General features: G+C 49.9%; 1 protein-coding gene and 1 pseudogene across 2 annotated transcripts in view; one reads left to right on the top strand and one right to left on the bottom strand.

Moving 5' to 3' along the window:
• Window positions 1-7664, bottom strand: part of LOC308268697 (purine nucleoside phosphorylase-like) — a 34570-nt pseudogene extending 26906 nt beyond the window's left edge. The window contains exon 1 of the transcript in view: window positions 6913-7664. The product of the transcript in view is annotated as a purine nucleoside phosphorylase-like (transcript). The remainder of the gene's footprint in view (window positions 1-6912) is intronic.
• A 2697-nt stretch (window positions 7665-10361) lies between these two features.
• ZBTB45 (zinc finger and BTB domain containing 45) lies at window positions 10362-18819 on the top strand (the record flags this gene model as incomplete). The annotated part of the gene is made up of 3 exons (XM_080704123.1): window positions 10362-10432; window positions 15321-16584; window positions 18563-18819. The coding sequence occupies exons 2-3, from the start codon at window positions 15321-15323 to the stop codon at window positions 18817-18819; spliced, it is 1521 nt and encodes a 506-aa protein (XP_080560249.1). The 5' UTR covers window positions 10362-10432.
• Between the last annotated feature and the right edge of the window lie 253 nt (window positions 18820-19072).

The raw sequence follows: 19072 nt of genomic DNA, 5'->3' as shown, positions 1-19072 counted from the left end.
AACAGGTTCTTACTAAGTTGCGGACGGCCTCACTAAGTAGCTGAGGCTGGCAGTGAACCTGAGATCCTCCTGTCCTTTTTATTTATTTATTTATTTATTTATATAATTATTTATTTATTTTTGTGGTGCTGGGAATTGAACCCAGAAGCATTCCACCTCTGAGCTATACCCCTCTCCCTATTTTATTTATTTGGAAACATGGTCTCCACTAAGTTGCTGGGCTCTGTGAGAATATAATTAGATCTTTTCTATTAAAGGAACAGCTCATTTTAACTCTACGTTAGCCAGGTGTGGTGGCGCATGCTTGTAATCCCAGCATTCGCGAGGCTGAGACCAGAGGATTGCGGTTCACGGACAGCCTCAGCTACTTAGTGAGGCCAGCCTCAGCTACTTAGTGAGGCCAGCCTCAGCTACTTAGTGAGGCCAGCCTCAGCTACTTAGTGAGGCCCTCCGCAACTCCGTGACACCCAGTTTCAAAATAAAGAATAAAAAATAGGGCAGGAGGTGTAGCCCGAAGGTTGAATGCCCCTGGGTTCCATCCCCAGTCCCGCAAATAATAATAATAATAATAATAATAATAATTATTATTATTATTATTATTTCTTTATTATTATTTCTTTTTTTGTTTGTGTGGGTCTGGGGATGAAACCCAGGGGCATTCGACCTCCAAGCTACAACCCCTGCCCTATTTTTATTTTTTATTTTGGAACAGAGTCTCACTAAGTTGCAGAGGGCCTCACTAAGTAGCTGAGGCTGTCCGTGAACCACGATCCTCCAGTCTCAGCTTCCCGAATGCTGGGATTACAAGCGTGCACCACCACGCCCATCTGAGAGACTACTTTTCAATCAATTCAACCAGTCAGTATCAATGTCATTGCTATAAGGCCCTACACTCCTTCCCTGAGTTTTGGCCAAGGGTTGGCCCTAGAGGCATTTGGATATGTACTTATCTGTTCACTACTGTCCTGGAAGAGGCTGGGACAGAGGTCCAGGTGGTGGGGGAAAAGGGCATGTGGCTGGGCAGCTTTAGTGGGATCAGGCCCAGGCTGGAAGTAGGCTGCAGGGGAGCTCACCTGTGCCTTGTGGGCTGGGGCATAGGGGCAGAAGAGCAAGTGAGCCCTGTGCCTGCTCCCTCCTGTGTTATGGGGAGAAGGCTGCCTCCCCAGGCTGCAATGGGGAGAAGGCTGCCTCCCCAGGCTGCAGTGGGGTTTGAGCCCCTGGTACAGGTTGGGAGGCTCAGCTGAGAACTGCTTTCCCACATTTTTGGAGGGGGCACTCTACCACTGAGCTACATTCCCAGCCTATTTATTTATTTTAGTGCTGGACATTGAACCCAGGGGCATTCAATCCCCCAGCCATAAGCCTTATTTATTTATTTATTTATTTTTATTTATTTATTTTTTTGGTGTGTTTGGTGTTTCAGGATGTTGGGTCCACCCAACTTGGTCTCCAGAAACAAAAGGAACACTGACTGGAGTTGGAAAAGCATGTTTCTTTATTCACTAGTGAAGGCCTAGAAAGCAAAAACCTTGGATCTGACCTGGAGCACTGAAATTCCAAGTGTTATGGGTTTTGTGGGTTTTTTTTTTTTTTTTTTTTGCGTGTGTGTGTGGTACTGGAGATGGAACTCAGGGGCATTCTACCTCTGAGCTACACCCCCAGCCCAATTTTTATTCTTTATTTTGAGTTGCAAAGGGCCTCACTAAGTAGCTGAGGCTGTTCATGAACTGCTATCCTCCTGTCTCAGCCTCCCAAATGCTGGGATTCCAATGTGTCCCATCATGTCCAGCTTGTTTTGTTTTTTAAATTTGGTCATGTAATTGCAGAGGGGAGGGAGGGGTAAGCATGAAATTTATTTCACCTAGCATAAGTGAGAGACAGAAGCAGTATAGCCATTAAACCATACATTATATATCTCTCCTTTATTTATTTATTTATTTATTTATTTATTTATTTTTACAATACTGGGGCTTGAACGCAGGGATATTCTGCCTCTGCTCAGCCCTATTTTTTCATTCTCTTTAATTTTATTATTTATTATTTATTTATTTATTTATTGCAGTACTGGAAAGGGAATCCAGGAGCATTCTACATCTGAGGTACACCCCCAGCCCTCTTTTTTTATTGTTTATTTATTTATTTATTTATTTGTTTATTTATTTATTTATTTTGATGGTACTGGGGTTCCTGGAAGCCCTTCTACCTCCGGGCTACACTCCCAAATCTATTTTTACATTTTTGTTTGGAAACAGGGTCTCCTAAGCCAGCGCGCGCGGCTGGCTTCGAACCTGCGCCATCCTCCTGTCTCTGCCTCCCAAGCGTGGGGATTACAAGTGTGCGCCACCACGCCCGGCTTAATTTACTTTTTATTTATTTTATTATTATTATAATAATAATTATTATTATTTGGTACTGGGGAATGCAGCCCAGGGGCATTCTACCTCCAAGCTACACCCCCAGCCCAATTTTTTTTTTTTTTTTTTTTTGCGGGTTTGGGGATGGAATCCAGGGGCATTCAACCTCTGAGCTACACCCTCTGCCCTATTTTTTATTCTTTATTTTGAAACAGGGTCTCACTGAGTTGCAAAGAGCCTAAGTAGCTGAGGCTGTCCGCAAACCACGATCCTCGTCTCAGCTTCCTGAAGACCCGGCATATTATTACTTTTTTGTTGTTGTATTTTTGTGGTACTAAGGATGGAACTCAAGGGCATTGTACCTTTGAGCTACACACCCAGCCCTATTTTTTAGTATTTTTCTTTTCTTTCTTTCTTTTTTCTTCCTTTCTTCCTTTCCTTTTTTTATGGTACTGGGGGTGGAACCCAGGGCATTGTGCATTCAAGCTACACTCACAGCCCTATCTTTTAGTCCTTTTATTTTGTGTGTGTGTGTGTGTGTGTGTGTGTGTGTGTGTGTGTGTGTGTGTGTGTGTTGTGTGTATGTGTGAGATACTGGGCTTGGAACCCTGGAGCTTTCTACCTCTGATCTACACTCCCAGACCTATTTTATATTTTATTTGGAAACAGGGTCTCACTAAATTGCTGAGAAACTCACTAAGTAGCTGAGGCTGGCTTTGAACCTGGATCCTCTTGTCTCAGCCTCCCAAGTGCTGGGATTACAAGTGTGCACCATCATGCCGGCTAGTCCTTTTATTTTTATTTATTATTATTATTATTATTATTATTATTATTATTTTTTTTTTTGGTGACACTGGGGGTGGAACCCAGGGGCTTTCTACCTCCAGGCTGTACTCCTAGACCTATTTTAAGTTTTTTATTTGGAAACAGGGTCTCACCAAGTTGCTGAGAGTCTCACTAAGTAGCTGAGGCTGGTTTTGAACCTGTACGATCCTGTCTCAGCCTCCCAATTGCGGGGATTACAAGCGTGCGCCACCATGCCCAGCTACTAGTCCTTTTATTTATTTTATTTTACTTTATTTTATTTTATTGTAGTACTGGAGATGGAATCCAGGGGCTTTCTACCTATGGGCTACACTCCCAGACTATTTTTATTATTTTTTATTTTTGGTGGTACTGGGGATGGAACCCAGGGGCCCTCTACCTCTGGGCTATACTCCCAGACCTGTTTTATATTTTATTTGGAAACAGGGTCTCTTAAGCCAGCTGAGGCTGGGTTCGAACCTGCGTGATCCTCCTGTCTCAGCCTCCCAAGCGTGGGGACTACAAGCGTGCGCCACCACGCCCAGCTTCCAGACTATTTTTATATTTTATTAGAAACAGGGTCTCACTAAGTTGCTGAGAGCCTCACTCAGTAGCTGATGCTGGCTTTGAACCTGTGTCATCCTCCTGTCTCAGCCTCCCAAGCACTGGGATTACAAGTGTGCACTACCATCCCTGGCTCTTCTTTTTATTTATTTATTTATTTATTTATTTATTTATTTATTTATTTATTTATTTTTGCCATACTGGGGATGGAATCCAGGGACATTCTACCTCCAAGCTATACCCCAGCCCTATTTTTTATTCTTTATTTTGAAACAGGGTCTCACTGAGTTGCACAGGGCCTCACTAAGTAGCTGAGGCTGTCCACAAACTGCTATCCTCCAGTATCAGTCACCCAAATGCTAGGATTACAAGCGTGCGCCACTATGCCTGGCTTTTTTTTTTTTTGGTGGTGGTGGTGGTACTGGGGTTCCTAGAAACCCTTCTACCTCCGGGCTACACTCTCAGATACACACACACACACACACACACACACACACACACACACACATATTATTTATTTATTTATTTATTTTTTATTTATTTATTTATTTTTAATGTGGAAGCAGGGTCTCTTAAGCCAGCGAGGATGGCTTCGAACCTGTGCGATCCTCCTGTCTCCACCTCCCAAGTGCGGGGATTATAAGCATGGGCCACCACGCCCGGCATCTTTTTTATTTTTAAAACAGGGTTTCACTAAGTTTCTCTAAGTAAATGAGGCTGGCCTTGAACCTTCAATCCTCCAGTCTCAGTCTCCCAAAGTTGGGATTCTAAGCATGGACCACCACGCCTTGCTTTATTATTTTATTTTTTATTCATTTATTTAATTTATTTTTTATTTATTATTATTATGTGTGTGTGTGTGTGTGTGTGTGTGTGTGTGTGTGTGTGTGTGTGTGATACCAGGAATGAAACTGATAAGTTGGGTCCTGCGCTCCTGTGACTTTGTGTCACATGACCTCTGCACCGGCAAGGGGGGACTGAAACCCCCGTGGGAACTGGGCATCCCCGCGAGTAAACCCCCCATCTTGCGAGACGCATACCTTGAAAAGGAGAGCCTGTGTCCTCTAGCTTCAGACAGGTGCGTGGGCCCCATGGTGCCTCGCCCTGATCCCCGGGAGAGCCGTGCAATTAAAACTTTATGTGCCACGTGTATTTTCTCTCGTATATTTTCACACTCTGCTGTACTCACATTATTTTTTATTTTACTTCATAATTTTTTATTTTACTTAACAGAAACCCAGGGGCATTCTACCTCTGAGTTACACCCACAGCCCTATTTTTTATTCTTTAGTATGAAACCGGGTCTCAATGAGTTGCAGAGGGCCTCACTAAGTAGCTGAAGCTGTCTGTGAACTGCAATCCTCCTGTCTCAGCCTCTGGAATGCTGGGATTACAAACATGTGCCACCATGCCCAGCTTTATTTATTTAGTTTATTTGCGGTACTGGTGATAGAACCCAGGGGCATTCTACCTTTGAGCTGCACACCCACCCCCCCGCCCCCGCAGCCCAATTTTTCTGTTTCTTTTTTTGTGTGTGTGTGGTACTAGGGGTGGAATCCAGAGCCTTTCTACCTCCGGGCTATACTCCCAGACCTTTTTTATACTTTATTTGGAAACAGGGTCTCACTAAGTTGCTGAAAGCCTCATTAAGTAGCTGAGGCTGGCTTCGAACCTGTGCGATCCTCCTGTCTCAGCCTCCCAAATGCGGGGATTACAAGCGTGCACCACCACGCCCGGCCTAATTTTTCTATTCTATATTTTGAAACAGGGTCACGCTGAGTTGCAAAGGGCCTCACTAAGTAGCTGAGGCTGTCAGCGAACCATGATCCTCCTGTTTCAGCCTCCCAAATGCTGGGATTACACGGTTGGGCCACCACACCCAGCTATTCTTTTATTTTGAAACAGGGTGTCACTAATTGCAGAGGCTGGCTGTGAACCTGCAGTCTTCCTGTTTCAGCCTCTCAAATTCTGGGATTATAAGCACTGGCTCAGCACTCAGCTTCCAGGCCGTGTGTGTGTGTGTGTGTGTGTGTGTGTGTGTGTGTGTGTGTGTGTGTTATTGGGGACCCCCGAATCCAGGAGCATTCTACCTCTGAGCTTCACTCCCAGCTCCATTTCTTATTTTTTATTTTGATTATTATTTATTTATTTATTTTGAGGTACTGGGGATGGAACTCAGGGGCATTCTACCTGAGTGACACCCCAGCCCTATTTTTTTTTTTTCGGTTCTGGGGATGGAACCAGAGGCATTTGACCTCCAAGCTACATCCCCTGCCCAATTTTTCATTCTTTATTTTAAAATAGGGTCCTACTGAGTTGCTGAGGGCCTCACTAAGTAGCTGAGGCTATCTGCGAATCACCATCCTCCAGTCTCAGCCTCCCGAATGCTGGGATTACAAGCGTGAACCACCACGCTCAGCTTTATTCTTTATTTTGAAACAGCATCTTACTAAGTTATGGAGGGCCTCATAAGTTGCTGAGGCTGACCATGAACCTGTGATCCTCCGATTTTAGCTTTCTAAGTACTGAGAGTACAAATGTGCACCGCTACACTTGGCTTCCAGACCTATTTTTAAATTTTTATTTTATTTTATTTTATTTTATTTTATTTTATTTTATTTGCGGGTCTGGGGATGGAACCCAGGGGCATATGACCTCCGAGCTACATCCCCTGCCCTATTTTTTATTCTTTATTTTGAAACCAGGTCTGAGTTGCAGAAACCTCACTAAGTAGCTAAGGCTGTCCAGGAACTGCGATCCTCTGGTCTTAGCCTCCCTAACGCTGGCATTACAAGCATTCGCCACCATGCCCGGCTTGACTTATTTACTTTTTTGCAGTACTGGAGTGGAACCCAGGGGCATTACACCTCCGAGCTACACCCCCAGCTTTCTTTTTTATTCTTTTTTTTTTTTTTTTCATGTCTGGTAATGGAACTTAGGGGCATTCACATTCTATCTCTGAGCTACACCCCTGCCCTATTTTTATTCTTTTTTTTTTGCGGGTCTGGGGGTGGAACCCAGGGGCATTTGACCTCTGAGCTACACCCCCTGCCCTATTTTTTATTCTTTATTTTGAAACCGGGTCTCACTGAGTTGCAGAGCCTCACTAAGTAGCTGGGGCTGTCCGCGAACCGTGATCCTCCAGTCTCAGCCTCCCGAACACTGGGATTACAAGCATGCGCCACCACACCCGGCTTCCCCAAGTTTTCATAATTCATGATGACCTTGTTAGTGATGAGTGCGAACCCAAAGACTTGAAGTCTGCAGGGCCGCGGAATTATAACTTCCGGTACTGTGCTCATACCAACAGCTTCTGCAGCAGATGACACTCTGCCACAGTATTAAAGTTGGGGCCCGCCAACATCACATAGGTGCCTTCCTGAAGCTCTCGCTGCTCCCCCATTTGCTTCCAGGCACTGAAAGCCTTCTGCCTCATATTCCGGTCATAAGCATCAGACATGGCAGGGAAACGAACTCCAAACCTCTCTTCCTTAGGCCCTTTCAGAGGATTCTGACCACAGAAGCCAGGTAGGTTGATGTGATCACGGATCAGCATGATATCGCCAACTTCAGACTTGGGATTGAGCCCACCAGGTGTGTTGGTGACCACCAAGGTATCCACACCCAGAAGCTGGAACACCCTCATCAGTAACGTCACCTTCCAGAGCAGCTGGCTTCATACATGTGGAACCTGCCCTGCATCATCACACAGTTTCTGCCATTCAGGAACCCAAATACCAGTCGCCCAGCATGACCTGGCACTGTGCTTTGGGGAAAGTTGGTTATTTTGCTGTAGTCAAAGACCTGGGCCTCATTTAGTTTGTCAGTCAGACCTCCTAACCCAGAACCACAGATTACAGCCACTCGAGGTCAGTGCATAGTATGAGAAAGAAGCCATTCTGCAGTGTGCTGATAATCTTCATTTGTGAATCCGTTCTCCATAGTCCTGCCTGCGACGCCCTCCCGGCGATCCTGCCCCACTCCACCGCAATCCGCTCATGCCCTGTGTGGCACGGGCACAGTTCTATTCTTTATTTTTTTGAAACAGAGTTTCAGGGTTGCAAAGGGACTCACTAAGTAGCTGAGTCCATTCCTCTCTCAGCCTCCCAAATGCTGGGATTCCAAGCATGCACCACCATGCCTGGCTCGTAACAATTATTTTATTTTTATTTTTTATTTTTGGTGGTACTGGGGATTGAACTCAGGCTACAACCCCAGCCCTACTTTTTAATTCTTTATTTTGAAACAGGGTCTAAGTTGCATAGGGCCTCACTAAGTAGCTGGCTGGTTGCGAACCTGTAATTCTCCTGTCTCAGTGTAATACTCTGTTAAACGGCCAAGTTTAAGATCCCGCCACAGATTCTTGTGCCTGTACCAAATGTGATAGCAAAAGTAACTCCATTTTATTTCTGTCAGCCATTCTACACTGTTTCACTTACTGTCCCCTCCCTTTCTTTCCCACCGCATAAAAGTAAATTGTGCTGCCCAAGGTTGAGACATTAAGCTCTTGCCAAATAAGATATAGATAACCGCCCATTCTGCTTCTGTAAGATGGCTTGCTTGCTCTGGCTCATCTCAAGTCCACCTACGTTTTTTTTTTTTCCCTCTCTCTCTCTTCTTCCTCCCCTTTATAAACCTCTCTCCCTGACAGACGGCGCGCCCCTTCGGTCAGGTTTCTAGACTGAGGGTACTGCTGTTGGCCAGCTAATAAAAGCTTCAACTGGCACTTTTCCTTGGATTCTTGAGTCTCTCATTTCTCGCTAAACCTGCAAACAGTATCAGCCTCCCAAGTATTAGAATTACAAGCATGCACCATGATGCCTGGTTTATTTTTATTTTTTAAATTAATTTTTGCAGTCCTGGAGATGGAACCCAGGGGCATTCTACCTCTGAGCTATATCCCCAGCCCTCTTTTTTATTCTTTACTTTGAAAGGGCCCAGTAAGTAAGCTGAGGTTGTTCTCCAACAGCAACCCTCCTTTCTCAGCCTCCCAAATGCTGGGATTACAAGAGTGCACCACCATGTCCCGCTAATTTTTTTATTTAATTAAGTTATTTGTACTGGGATGGAACCCAGGGGTATTCTACTTCTGAGCGACAACCCCAACCCTTTTTTATTCTTCATTTTGAAACAGGGTCTCATTGAGTTGCAAAGGGCCTCACTAAGTAGTAGCTGAGGCTGTCAGCTAACCACGATCCTTCTGTCTCAGCCTCCCAAATGCTGGGATTACAATAAGCATGCGCCAACACACCCGGCATTTTTTTTTTTTTTTTTCTTTTGGTGGTACTAGGGGTGGAACCCAGGGGCATTCAACCTCCAAGCTACAACCCCTGCCCTATTTTTAATTCCGTATTTTGAAACCAGGTCTCACAGAGTTGCAGAGGGCCTAAGTAGCTGAGGCTGTCCGCGAACCGTGATCCTCTAGTCTCAGCCTCCTGAATGCTGGGATTACAAGCGTGTGCCACCACGCCTGGCTTATGCTAGGCATTTTTTAAATTTTGAAACAAAGTCTCACTAAATTGCTGAGGCTAGCCTCAAACCTGTGGACCTCCAGACCCAGTTTCCCAAGAACTGGGACTATAAGCATGCACCACGATTTCAAGTCCCCCAACCTTTTTTTTTTCCCCCCGTGGTACTGAGGATGGAACCCAGGGGCATTCTACTTCTGAACTACATCTCTGAACTACATCCCCAGACCTGTTTATTTTGAAACAGGGTTTCATTGAGTTGTGGAGGGCCTCACTTAAGTAGCTGACGCTGGCTGCGAACCTGTGGTCCTCTTTGTCCCAGCTTCCTTCTTGGGATTACAAGCGAGAGCCACCCAGTCCGCTCTATTTGACTATTTATTTATTTATTTAATTCATTTTTTCGGTCCTGAGGGTGGAACCCAGGGTCATTCTACCTCTGAGCTACACCACCAGCCCTGTTTTTTATTCTTGATTTTGAAACAGGTTCTCACTGAACTGCAAAGGACCTCTCTAAGTAAGTAGCTGAGATTGTCCACGAACTGCGATCCTCTTGTCTCAGCCTCCCAAATGCTGGGATTACAAGCGAGCGCCACCACGCCCGGCTGACTTTTTTATTTTGAAGTAGGACCTTGCTAGGTTGTCTCGCGTCTTCATTCGCTGAGGCTTGTTTTTAAGCTGAAATCCTCCTGTCCTAACCTCCGGAGTATTGGAATTACCGGCGTTCGCCACGACACCCTGCTTATTATTACTATTTTTAAATTTTGAGACAGGCTTTCGCTAAATTGCTAAGGGTGTAGCAATACTGTCCAGGCTGGCCTTGAACTTTCGATCCTGCGGCTTCGGCCTCCCAAAGGGTTGGGATCACAGGCTAGCGCCACGCTCCCACCCTCCATCTTCGCTGGTTTTTTCCAGCCGGGAGCCGGATAACAGCTCAGAACGCGCCCCGCCCTGGTTACCAGGGCAACTCCGGAAGCGTGCTCTGGTCCAGCGACTCCTCGCTCCGCCGCCGTCGCGGCCTCGGCAACTTGGATTCCAATTCGGACAAGAACCGGAAGTGCGGCCCCGCGGCGGCGGAGAACCTGCCGCAGAGCACGGGAAACGTGTCTGCGACCTAGCGCTCCGCCGGCGCCGCGGCCGCCGGGACCCTGGGTTCCGCTCACGTCCTGGCCCGGAAGTGCGGCCTTGGAGTTGGTGAGCTGGAGGCGGCCACTGCCGGGCCCGGTGCCCGAGGAGGAGCCGGAGGTGGGGTCGGGCGGGCATCCCCCTGCCTCTGTGCCGACGGGGAGGCCCCGGCTGCCGGAGGAGGGGCGCCGGCGCTGGGCTCGGAGCGCACGCCGCGAACGCGAGAGGGCGCTGCAGGACCGGGGCTCGACACTGACCAGGGTGCGGAGGCGGGAAACCTCGGTTGGCCGGGGCCGGAGCGGGTGCAGCCGCAGCGGGTCCGAGAGGGGGGCTCTGGGCGCAGGGTGGGGCGCGAGCCGTGGCGTAGAGTACCGCAGAGTACTAGAGACGAGGGGCTTGGAGCAAGTGCGTGGCGTGGGCAGAGGCGTGGCGGCTAGTGTGCGGCACCGGGCCCGGGAGGGTTGGGCCTTTGTTCTGAGGCCGCCACCACTGCCCTGCTGCATCTGGACTGAGGGATCTGAGCTTTCCCGGGAGCAGGTTAGGGGCCGGTTGGAAATGGAAGGGTGCAAGCTTTGCGGGTTGGTGCACAGGTTTGCGCCCACCTCCCCAATAAAATGGAGAATGGTGCTGCTGTTAGAGGCAGCTCGCTTGGCTTGTTTGAGGAATGAATTCATCACCATAGGGGGTTCTGAGCCGTGGAGGGTCCAGATTTGTTAGGTTCAAACAGGCTCCCTCGGTTCCTGTGTGGGGAATAGATCTTGGGGGGGGGGTGCTGGAGGGAACACCAAGGTTACTTGTTCAGTCCAGGCCAGAGGTAACCCGGCTTAGTGGTGTGTGACATGGTCTGAGGGATCAGATGTGGGTCAAGAGAGAAAGGGAGGGGTCTGCTGAAGCTAATGGAAGGCGGGTTTTGCTTAAGGAGATAGAATGGTTGAACCTGAGACCCCATTAGATCCTGGGGGAATAGCAGAATTTAGTGGCCCCATTGTAGGCCTCTAGACACAGGCTGATGAAAAGTTCACAGGTCTCGGGGTGCATTCAGTGCCTCACTTTCCCTTAGTCCAAGGGTTTTTGCATTCCAGGTGCAAAATGAGTGAGTATACCATCCCTGTTTGATAGACAACAGGGAAGCAGGCCCAGTGAATGTTGGTCATGTGGTTCATGACCAAGTAGCAGAATTCAAGCTAGGTGTGGTGGTTCATGCCTATAATCCACAGAGAAGAATCCACTTGGGAGGCTAAAACAGAAGGATCGCAGGTTTAAGATCAACCTTACAACCAGGTGTGGTGGCCCACACTTGTACTCCCAGCATTTGGGAGGCTGGGTGAGACTGGAGGATTGTGGTTCTCGGACAGCCTCAGCTACTTAGTGAGGCCCTTTGCAACTCAGTGAGACCCTGTTTCAAAATAAAATAAATAAGCCAGGCATGGTGGCACACGCTTGTAATCCCAGCATTCAGGAGGCCAAAACTGGAGGATCCCGGTTCCTGGATAACCTTAGCTACTTAGTGAAGCCCTCTGCAACTCAGTGAGACCCCGTTTCAAAATAAAGAATAAAAAAAGGGCATGTTATCTTGGAGGTCGAATGCCCTAGGTTCCATCCCCAGACTCGCAAAATAAAATTAAAAAATAAATAAAATAAAAAGAGCTAGGGTATAGCTTGCAGGTAGATTGCCTCTGGGTTCAGTCACCAGTAAAACAAACACACACACACACACACACACACACACACACACACCCCAGCAGCAGCAGCAGCAGAGCTTAGATTCCCAGAGTCTCCGCTCCAGGTACCCCCTCTTTCATATGCTTGAGGGTGGACAGTGCTGGGGTCATAGGGCCACATGTTCATAAGAAATTTGGAGCTAGAAGCTGGGTGTGGTGGCACATGCTTGTAATATCAGCATTTGGGAGGCTGAGACAGGAGGATTGGTGTTCGCTGATGGCCTCAGCTACTTAGTGAGGCCCTTTGCAACTCAGTGAGACTGTTTCAAAATAATACCCGGATGTGGTGGCACATGCTTGTAATCCTGGTACTTGGGGAGGCTGAGGCAGGAGGATCGCAGGTTCGTGGCCATCCTCAGCTACTTAAGTGAGGCCCTCTGCGACTTAGTGAGACCCTGTTTCAAAATAAAAGAATAAAAAAATTGGACTGGGAAGCCAGATGTGGTGATACAAGTTTGTAATCCCAGCATCTGGAGGCTGAGACAGGAAGATCATGGTTCGTGGACAACCTCAACTACTTGGGCCCTTTGCAACTTGGTGAGATCCCATTTCAAAATAAAGAATAAAAACTAGGACAGAGGGTGTGGCTCCAAGGTAGAATTTCCAGGGTTTCAACCCAGTACTGAAAAGGAAAAAAAAAATTGGGCTGGGGGTATATCTCGAAGGTAGACTACCCCTGAGTTCAATCCCCAGTACCACAAAAAAAAAAAAAAGAAAAAAAAGAATAAAAAAATAGGACTCGGAGTGTAGCCCCTGGGTTCCATCCCCAGTACTTCCAAAAAAAAAAAAAAAAAACCCAACATGGAGCAAGGCGTCGTGGTGCACGATTGTGCACGATCGTAATCTCAGTACTTGGGAGGTTGAGACAGTAGAATTGCAGGTTGAGACAGGATCTTCAGCAAATAGTGAGACTCATCAAGCTAAGGAGACCCTGTTTCAAAATATAGATAAAATAGAGCTTGGGTAGAATGTCCCTAGGTTCAATTCCCAGTACCATAAGAAAGAAGGAGAGACAGAAAAAAGAAAGGGAGGGACTGGGGATTGGGCAGCCATTGGGCTGTGGCCTGCTGCTGCTTTACTTTCCCCTATCCAGTCACACCCCATTCTATGCTACAACCATGCTTGGAGCCCCTTGGGCTCAGTGGAAATGCCAAGAGGAGCCCAGGCTTTGGGTTCTTGTCATGGATGCTATACTTGTCTCTCTTGGGGGACTTACCAAGCTATTGCCCAGCCTTCTACCTCCAGTCCTCTGAGACCAGGTATACCCAAGTGTACCACCAGTACCCTCCCCCCAACATTCCCCAGGTGCAGCTCAGCATATGACTAGTTTCTGTAACCCCCATTCTGAGGCAGCAGTCCTGGGTCTGCATAGGGCTTTGGCTACAGGAACATGGGGAAGTGTGACAAGGGGTGGGGAAAGAAAAAGAAAAAGGGAAAGTGAAAAAAAGCTAGAGTGGGCCTGGCATGGTGGCACACGTTTGGAATCCCAGGATTTGAGTAGCTGATACAGGAGGATCATGGTTTGAGGACAACCTCAGCTACTTAGTGAGGCCCCCTGTGACTCAGTGAAACCCTGTCTCAAAATAAAGAATAAAAAAAAAAAGCTGGGCGTGGTGGCACACACTTGTATCCCCCCCACCCCCGCTTGGGAGGCGGAGACAGGAGGATGGCGCAGGTTCAAAGCCAGCTGCGCTGGCTTAAGAGATCCTGTTTCAAAAATATGTGTGTGTGTGTGTGTGTGTGTGTGTGTGTGTGTGTGTGTGTGTGTGTCTGGGAGTGTAGCCCAGAGGTAGAAGGGTTTCCAGGAACCCCAGTAACACACACACACACACACACACACACACACACACACACACACACACAGGGCTGGGGGTAGTTTGGAGGTAGAATGCCCCTGGGTTCCATCCCCAGTACCTCAGAAAAAGAAAAAAGAGACAGAGAAAGAGCTAGGCATGACCCTTGCAATCCCAGCATTCCGGAGGCTGAGACAGGAGGATCACAGTTCACGGACAGCCTCAGCTACTACTTAGTGAGGCCCTTTGCAACTCAGTGAGACCTTGTTTCAAAAAATAAAAAGAAAGCCAGATGTGGTGGCCTATGCTTGTAACCCCAGCACTTGGGGGGCGGAGACAGGAGGGTCGCACAAGTTCGAAGTCAGCCTCAGCTCCTTAGTGAAGTCTCAGCAATTTAGTGAGATCCTGTTTCCAAATAAAGTATTAAAATAGGTCTGGGAGTATAGCCTGGAGGTAGAAAAGCCCCTGGGTTCCACCCCCATTACCACATACACACAAAATAAAAGCTAAAAATATATAAAGAATAAAAAATAGGCCAGGCATGGGGGCGCACGCTTGTAATCCCAGCATTCAGGAGGCTGAGACCGGAGAATCGTGGTTCGTGGACAGCCTCAGCTACTTAGTGAAGCCCTCTGCAACTCAGTGAGAACTGGCTTCAAAATAAAAGAATAAAAAAATAGGGCAGGGGTTGTAGCTCGGAGGTCGAACCCCTGGGTTCCATCCCCAGACCCACACACAAAAAAAAGGACTGGGGGTGTAGCTCAGAAATAGAATGCCCCTGAGTTCCACCCCCAGTACCACAAAAAAAAAAAAAAAAAAAAAAAAGAAAAGAAAAGAAAAAGAAAGAAAGAAAGGAAAAGAAAAAGAAGAAACAATAGAACTGGGTAGCTTGGAAGAATACCCCTGGGTTCAATCTCCAGTACTGGAAAAAAAAAAAAAAAAAGCCATAGTGAGGGAGTTCAGGCTACTTGAGAGGAGACTGGAGATGGTTACTATTTCTTTTTCTTTCTTTTTTTTTTTTTGAGACAGTTATTATTTCTGCAGGAAGATCCACTCTGGGTGAAGCAGGGTGGCTAGTTCTAGATGGGGGTCCCTGGTCTCTTTTACTCTAGGAAGGAGTGGGGGATGGCTTAGGGATGTTGGGGTTGGGGAGGACTGGAGGGGATGCTAACCCCTGGGTTTTTCCTGGGGGCATTGAGCAGAGACCTTAGGGGGAAGGCCTTTGAAAAATGCTCAGCCCCCTTCCAGGATTGTACTAAGGGCTATGGAGGTAGAGGGCATTGTAGACGACCTGGGGTATGGTATGTTGGTAGAGTGTGTTGGGGGAGGCTTGGCATGTTCTGTGTGTTGAGAACAGGGACTGTAAGAGGCCACTGGGGAGGGGTGGGGTTCACAAGGCCTGGGAGTATGGTGCACCCTTGGACCTGTCCGGCTGTCAGGACTGAGAAAAGTCTTTGGCTAAAGTTCCTGTCTGGGTCCTTTTGTTCCACGTAGATGGCAGCGGCGGAGGCGGTGCACCACATTCACCTGCAGAACTTCTCGCGCTCCCTGCTTGAGACCCTCAATGGGCAGAGGCTGGGCGGGCACTTCTGCGATGTGACTGTGCGCATTCGCGAAGCTTCCTTACGTGCACACCGCTGTGTGCTGGCTGCCGGCTCACCCTTCTTCCAGGACAAGCTGCTGCTCGGCCACTCTGAAATTCGTGTGCCACCAGTGGTGCCCGCCCAGACCGTGCGCCAGCTGGTCGAGTTCCTCTACAGCGGCTCCCTTGTGGTGGCACAGGGTGAAGCGCTGCAGGTGCTCACGGCTGCGTCAGTGCTTCGCATCCAGACGGTCATCGACGAGTGCACGCAGATTATTGCCCGCGCTCGCGTTCCGGGCGCCCCCACACCCGCGCCCTTGCCCACACCGGTGCCCCCGCCACTCGCGCCTGCCCAGCTGCGCCACCGCCTGCGCCACTTGTTGGCCGCTCGTCCCCCGGGGCACCCTGGTGCCGCACACAGCCGCAAGCAGCGCCAACCCGCGCGTCTGCAGCTGCCTGCACCCCCAGCTCCAGCCAAGGCCGAGGGGTCCGATGCTGACCCCACGTTGCCCACCCCTGACGACAGAGGCGAGGACGAAGAGGAGGAGACCGACGGTGAGACCGATGGCGAGGATGGAGAGGGTGGAGGCCCAGGTGAGGGCCAGGCGCCTCCTTCCTTTCCCGACTGTGCTGCCGGCTTCCTCACTGCCGCAGCTGATGGCGCACAAGAGGACCCCCCTGCGCCCACCGGCCTTGCTGAATATGGTGGTGCAGGGAGAGATTTCCTTCGGGGAGCTGTAGTAGCTGAGGATGTATTCCCAGATAGTTATGTATCTGCTTGGCACGAGGAGGGCTCTGCCGCTGAAGGCTGCCCTGCAGAGACCCCTGCCCCGCCAGACTGTGCCCTGGCTGGGCCCCGCCCACCTGGAGGAAAAACCCCAGGGCCACCTGTTGCGCTTTTCCCATTTCACCTGGGAGCCCCCGGTCCACCCGCACCAACCCCTCCGACGCCATCAGGGCCAGCACCTGTGCCCCCACCTACCTTCTTCCCTACGCTCCAGCCTGAAGCAGCGCCCAGCATTCAGCTGGGGGAAGCCCCAGCCCAGCCTGCTGCTCCTGCCGCGGCTGGGACCCCTGTACAAGCGGGTGCCGAACAGCCTGCCTATGAGTGTAGCCACTGTCGTAAGACGTTCAGCTCTCGGAAAAACTACACCAAGCACATGTTCATCCACTCGGGTAAGCCAGGATGGGTGAAGGGAGGGAACAACCTTAGGTCTGAGCCCTGGGTTGCTGGGGATTCAAGCCTAGGGAGGATTGGGCACTGATGTGGTTTTATTTGTTTATTTATTGTGGTACTGGGGATGGAACCCAAGGGCATTTTACCTCTGAGCTGCACCCCTACCCCTATTTTTGTTGTTGTTGATTTTGAAACAGGGTCTCACTGAGTTGCAGAGGGCCTCACGAAGTAGCTGAGGCTGTCAGCGAACCCCCACTCCCTCTGTCTCAGCCTCCCAAATGCTGGAATTACAGGTGTGTGCCACCATGCCCTGGCTCTAATGAGGTTTTGTTGTTTTTGGTAACCCCAGAGCTTCTGGAAACTGATCCTTTCAAATGGGAAGAAGGTTGGGGGATGTCCTCTTGGGGAGCAGCAGGTGCTTTTGCCTGTCTCTGCTTCCTTGCTTTATGGAGGGAGGTCCTGGGGCTGCCCTGGGGAGCAGTAGCCTGCCCAGTGCTGTTGGGAAGCTGTGGTGGAGCCTAGAATGGGCAGGAAGTGTGTGGGGCAGGGGGTTGTCAGGCTGGGGATCAAAGCTCCAGGGAGTCTCCTGTACCTCTTCTTATGTCAGCTAGGTGGTTGGGGCTGGCGGTGAAGATGGGTAGGTTCATTGGCCTAGGGAGAGCATGGGAGAAGTGGCCAGATGAGGGTTTGAGGAGTCCTTGAGGCTGTGGTGTGGAGAACCTCACAGCCCCTAGAAGGGAAAAGGGCCGCAGAGGCCAAAGAGTGCTTCCCTCTGACCTTGGTCAGGGCAGAGACAGGTAGAAGTAAGTAAGGAGCTGGAGGGGAGGTGTGCTGCTGCTGCTGCTGCTGCTGCTGCTGCCGCCGCCTTGTGCAGGCTGCTCCCTGGGGGCTGGGTCAGGGACACGGGTATGGAAAGCAGAAGCCTGCCAGCAGGTGGAGCTGACCATCCTTAGGAAACCCAAAACCTTGGCTGGAAGGCCACAGTGGGAGTGAAGTTGGGGCTTTTCAGGGGCAGAAACTTGGGATTTGACTGTGAGTGGTGGAGAGGCCATCAGTGCTCTGAGCTGGGGAGTGACTGAGATGTCACAGTTCAGAATCTGTCTACCGTGGGTAGGATAGGGAGGAGACTCAGGCCAGGAAATAAGGGAAGCTGGGTGACTGCCAGGATCCCCAAGGTAGTGCCAGTTTTGACAGGCTTTGTGTGGTCCAAGTCATGGGGCCTGAGTCAGATTTAGAGCTGGTCAGCCTGAGGAATAACCCTTCCCTGTCTCACCATCACCTGGAACAGGCACCCCCCTGAAGTCTCCTGCCAGAGCTAGGCTTTTTTTTGACATCTCATGGCCCCTCCCCCTCCAATTCAGGGTGAGGGGCAGCCCACTCTCACTCTGGGGACATTTTAGTGGCCCGCAGACAGGCGTTCTGGGCAACTGGCAGCTCCCAGCAGGGAGGGTAGAGCAGATGTGGCCTAGTCTCTTTTTGTGTAAGGGTGCTGGGCCATGCCAGTTTGCCTGCTGAACTCTCAGATTGCCTTTATAGTAATCTGAGATCTCAGATTGCCAGTTACTATAAGGGCAATCTGAGAGTTCAGCAGGCTCTAGGGGCACGGGGAAGGGCAGGCTGGCCCAGTGTCTAGGTGCCAGGTGCAGTATAGGTTGGGAAAAAGGTCCCTGAAGGTGGGAGGAGATACCAATGGGGGTCCAGATAGGCGATGGATATTGTAGATGTGTTTCCCACTGGGAAGGTACCTGTTGGATTTGGGGGTCCCTGTTAGGTAGTGGCATTCTGGGATGAAGGTGTGGATCCTGGAGCAGGACTCCTTGCAGAGCAGGAGGATTCCAGAGTAAGGGAAGGTTTCCTTGGCAGGCAAGGAATCGGTGGGCATGGCTGTTTCGGGAGGGGAAAGGACAGCCCCTGCCACGGTTGCCCTGGAGGGCAGAGCCGTCTAACATACGTGTGCGACCTGCCCTTTCGTTGCAGGGGAGAAGCCGCACCAATGTGCGGTGTGCTGGCGATCCTTCTCATTGCGCGACTACCTACTGAAGCATATGGTCACGCACACTGGCGTGCGCGCCTTCCAATGTGCAGTCTGCGCCAAGCGCTTCACACAGAAGAGCTCCCTCAACGTGCACATGCGCACGCACCGGCCCGAGCGCGCACCCTGCCCCGCCTGCGGCAAGGTCTTCTCCCACCGGGCGCTGCTGGAACGCCACCTGGCTGCACACCCTGCACCCTGATGGGCGATCTTGGGATATGTCTGTGGAGCCCTTGGCTACTCCAGCTGCAGGACTAGTTGAGGCACCTTCACCAGTTCCGGCACTAGACTGCGCTCCATCCTCAGCCCTTTTCCAGACCAGACCTGGAGCCCAGCCCGCCTTACTCTTCTTCATGAACTTGTACCCTCCAAGTGGGTCAGGGCCTGGGTAGGAGATAATCCAGTACCGAACCACCACTAAAAGGTGGACCACTTCTTGGTTGAACTAGGCACTT

This window comes from Muscardinus avellanarius (genome assembly GCF_963383645.1).
Source record: "Muscardinus avellanarius genome assembly, chromosome: 10".
NCBI lineage: Eukaryota > Metazoa > Chordata > Mammalia > Rodentia > Gliridae > Muscardinus > Muscardinus avellanarius.
This window is presented reverse-complemented; position numbering and strand designations above follow the sequence as displayed.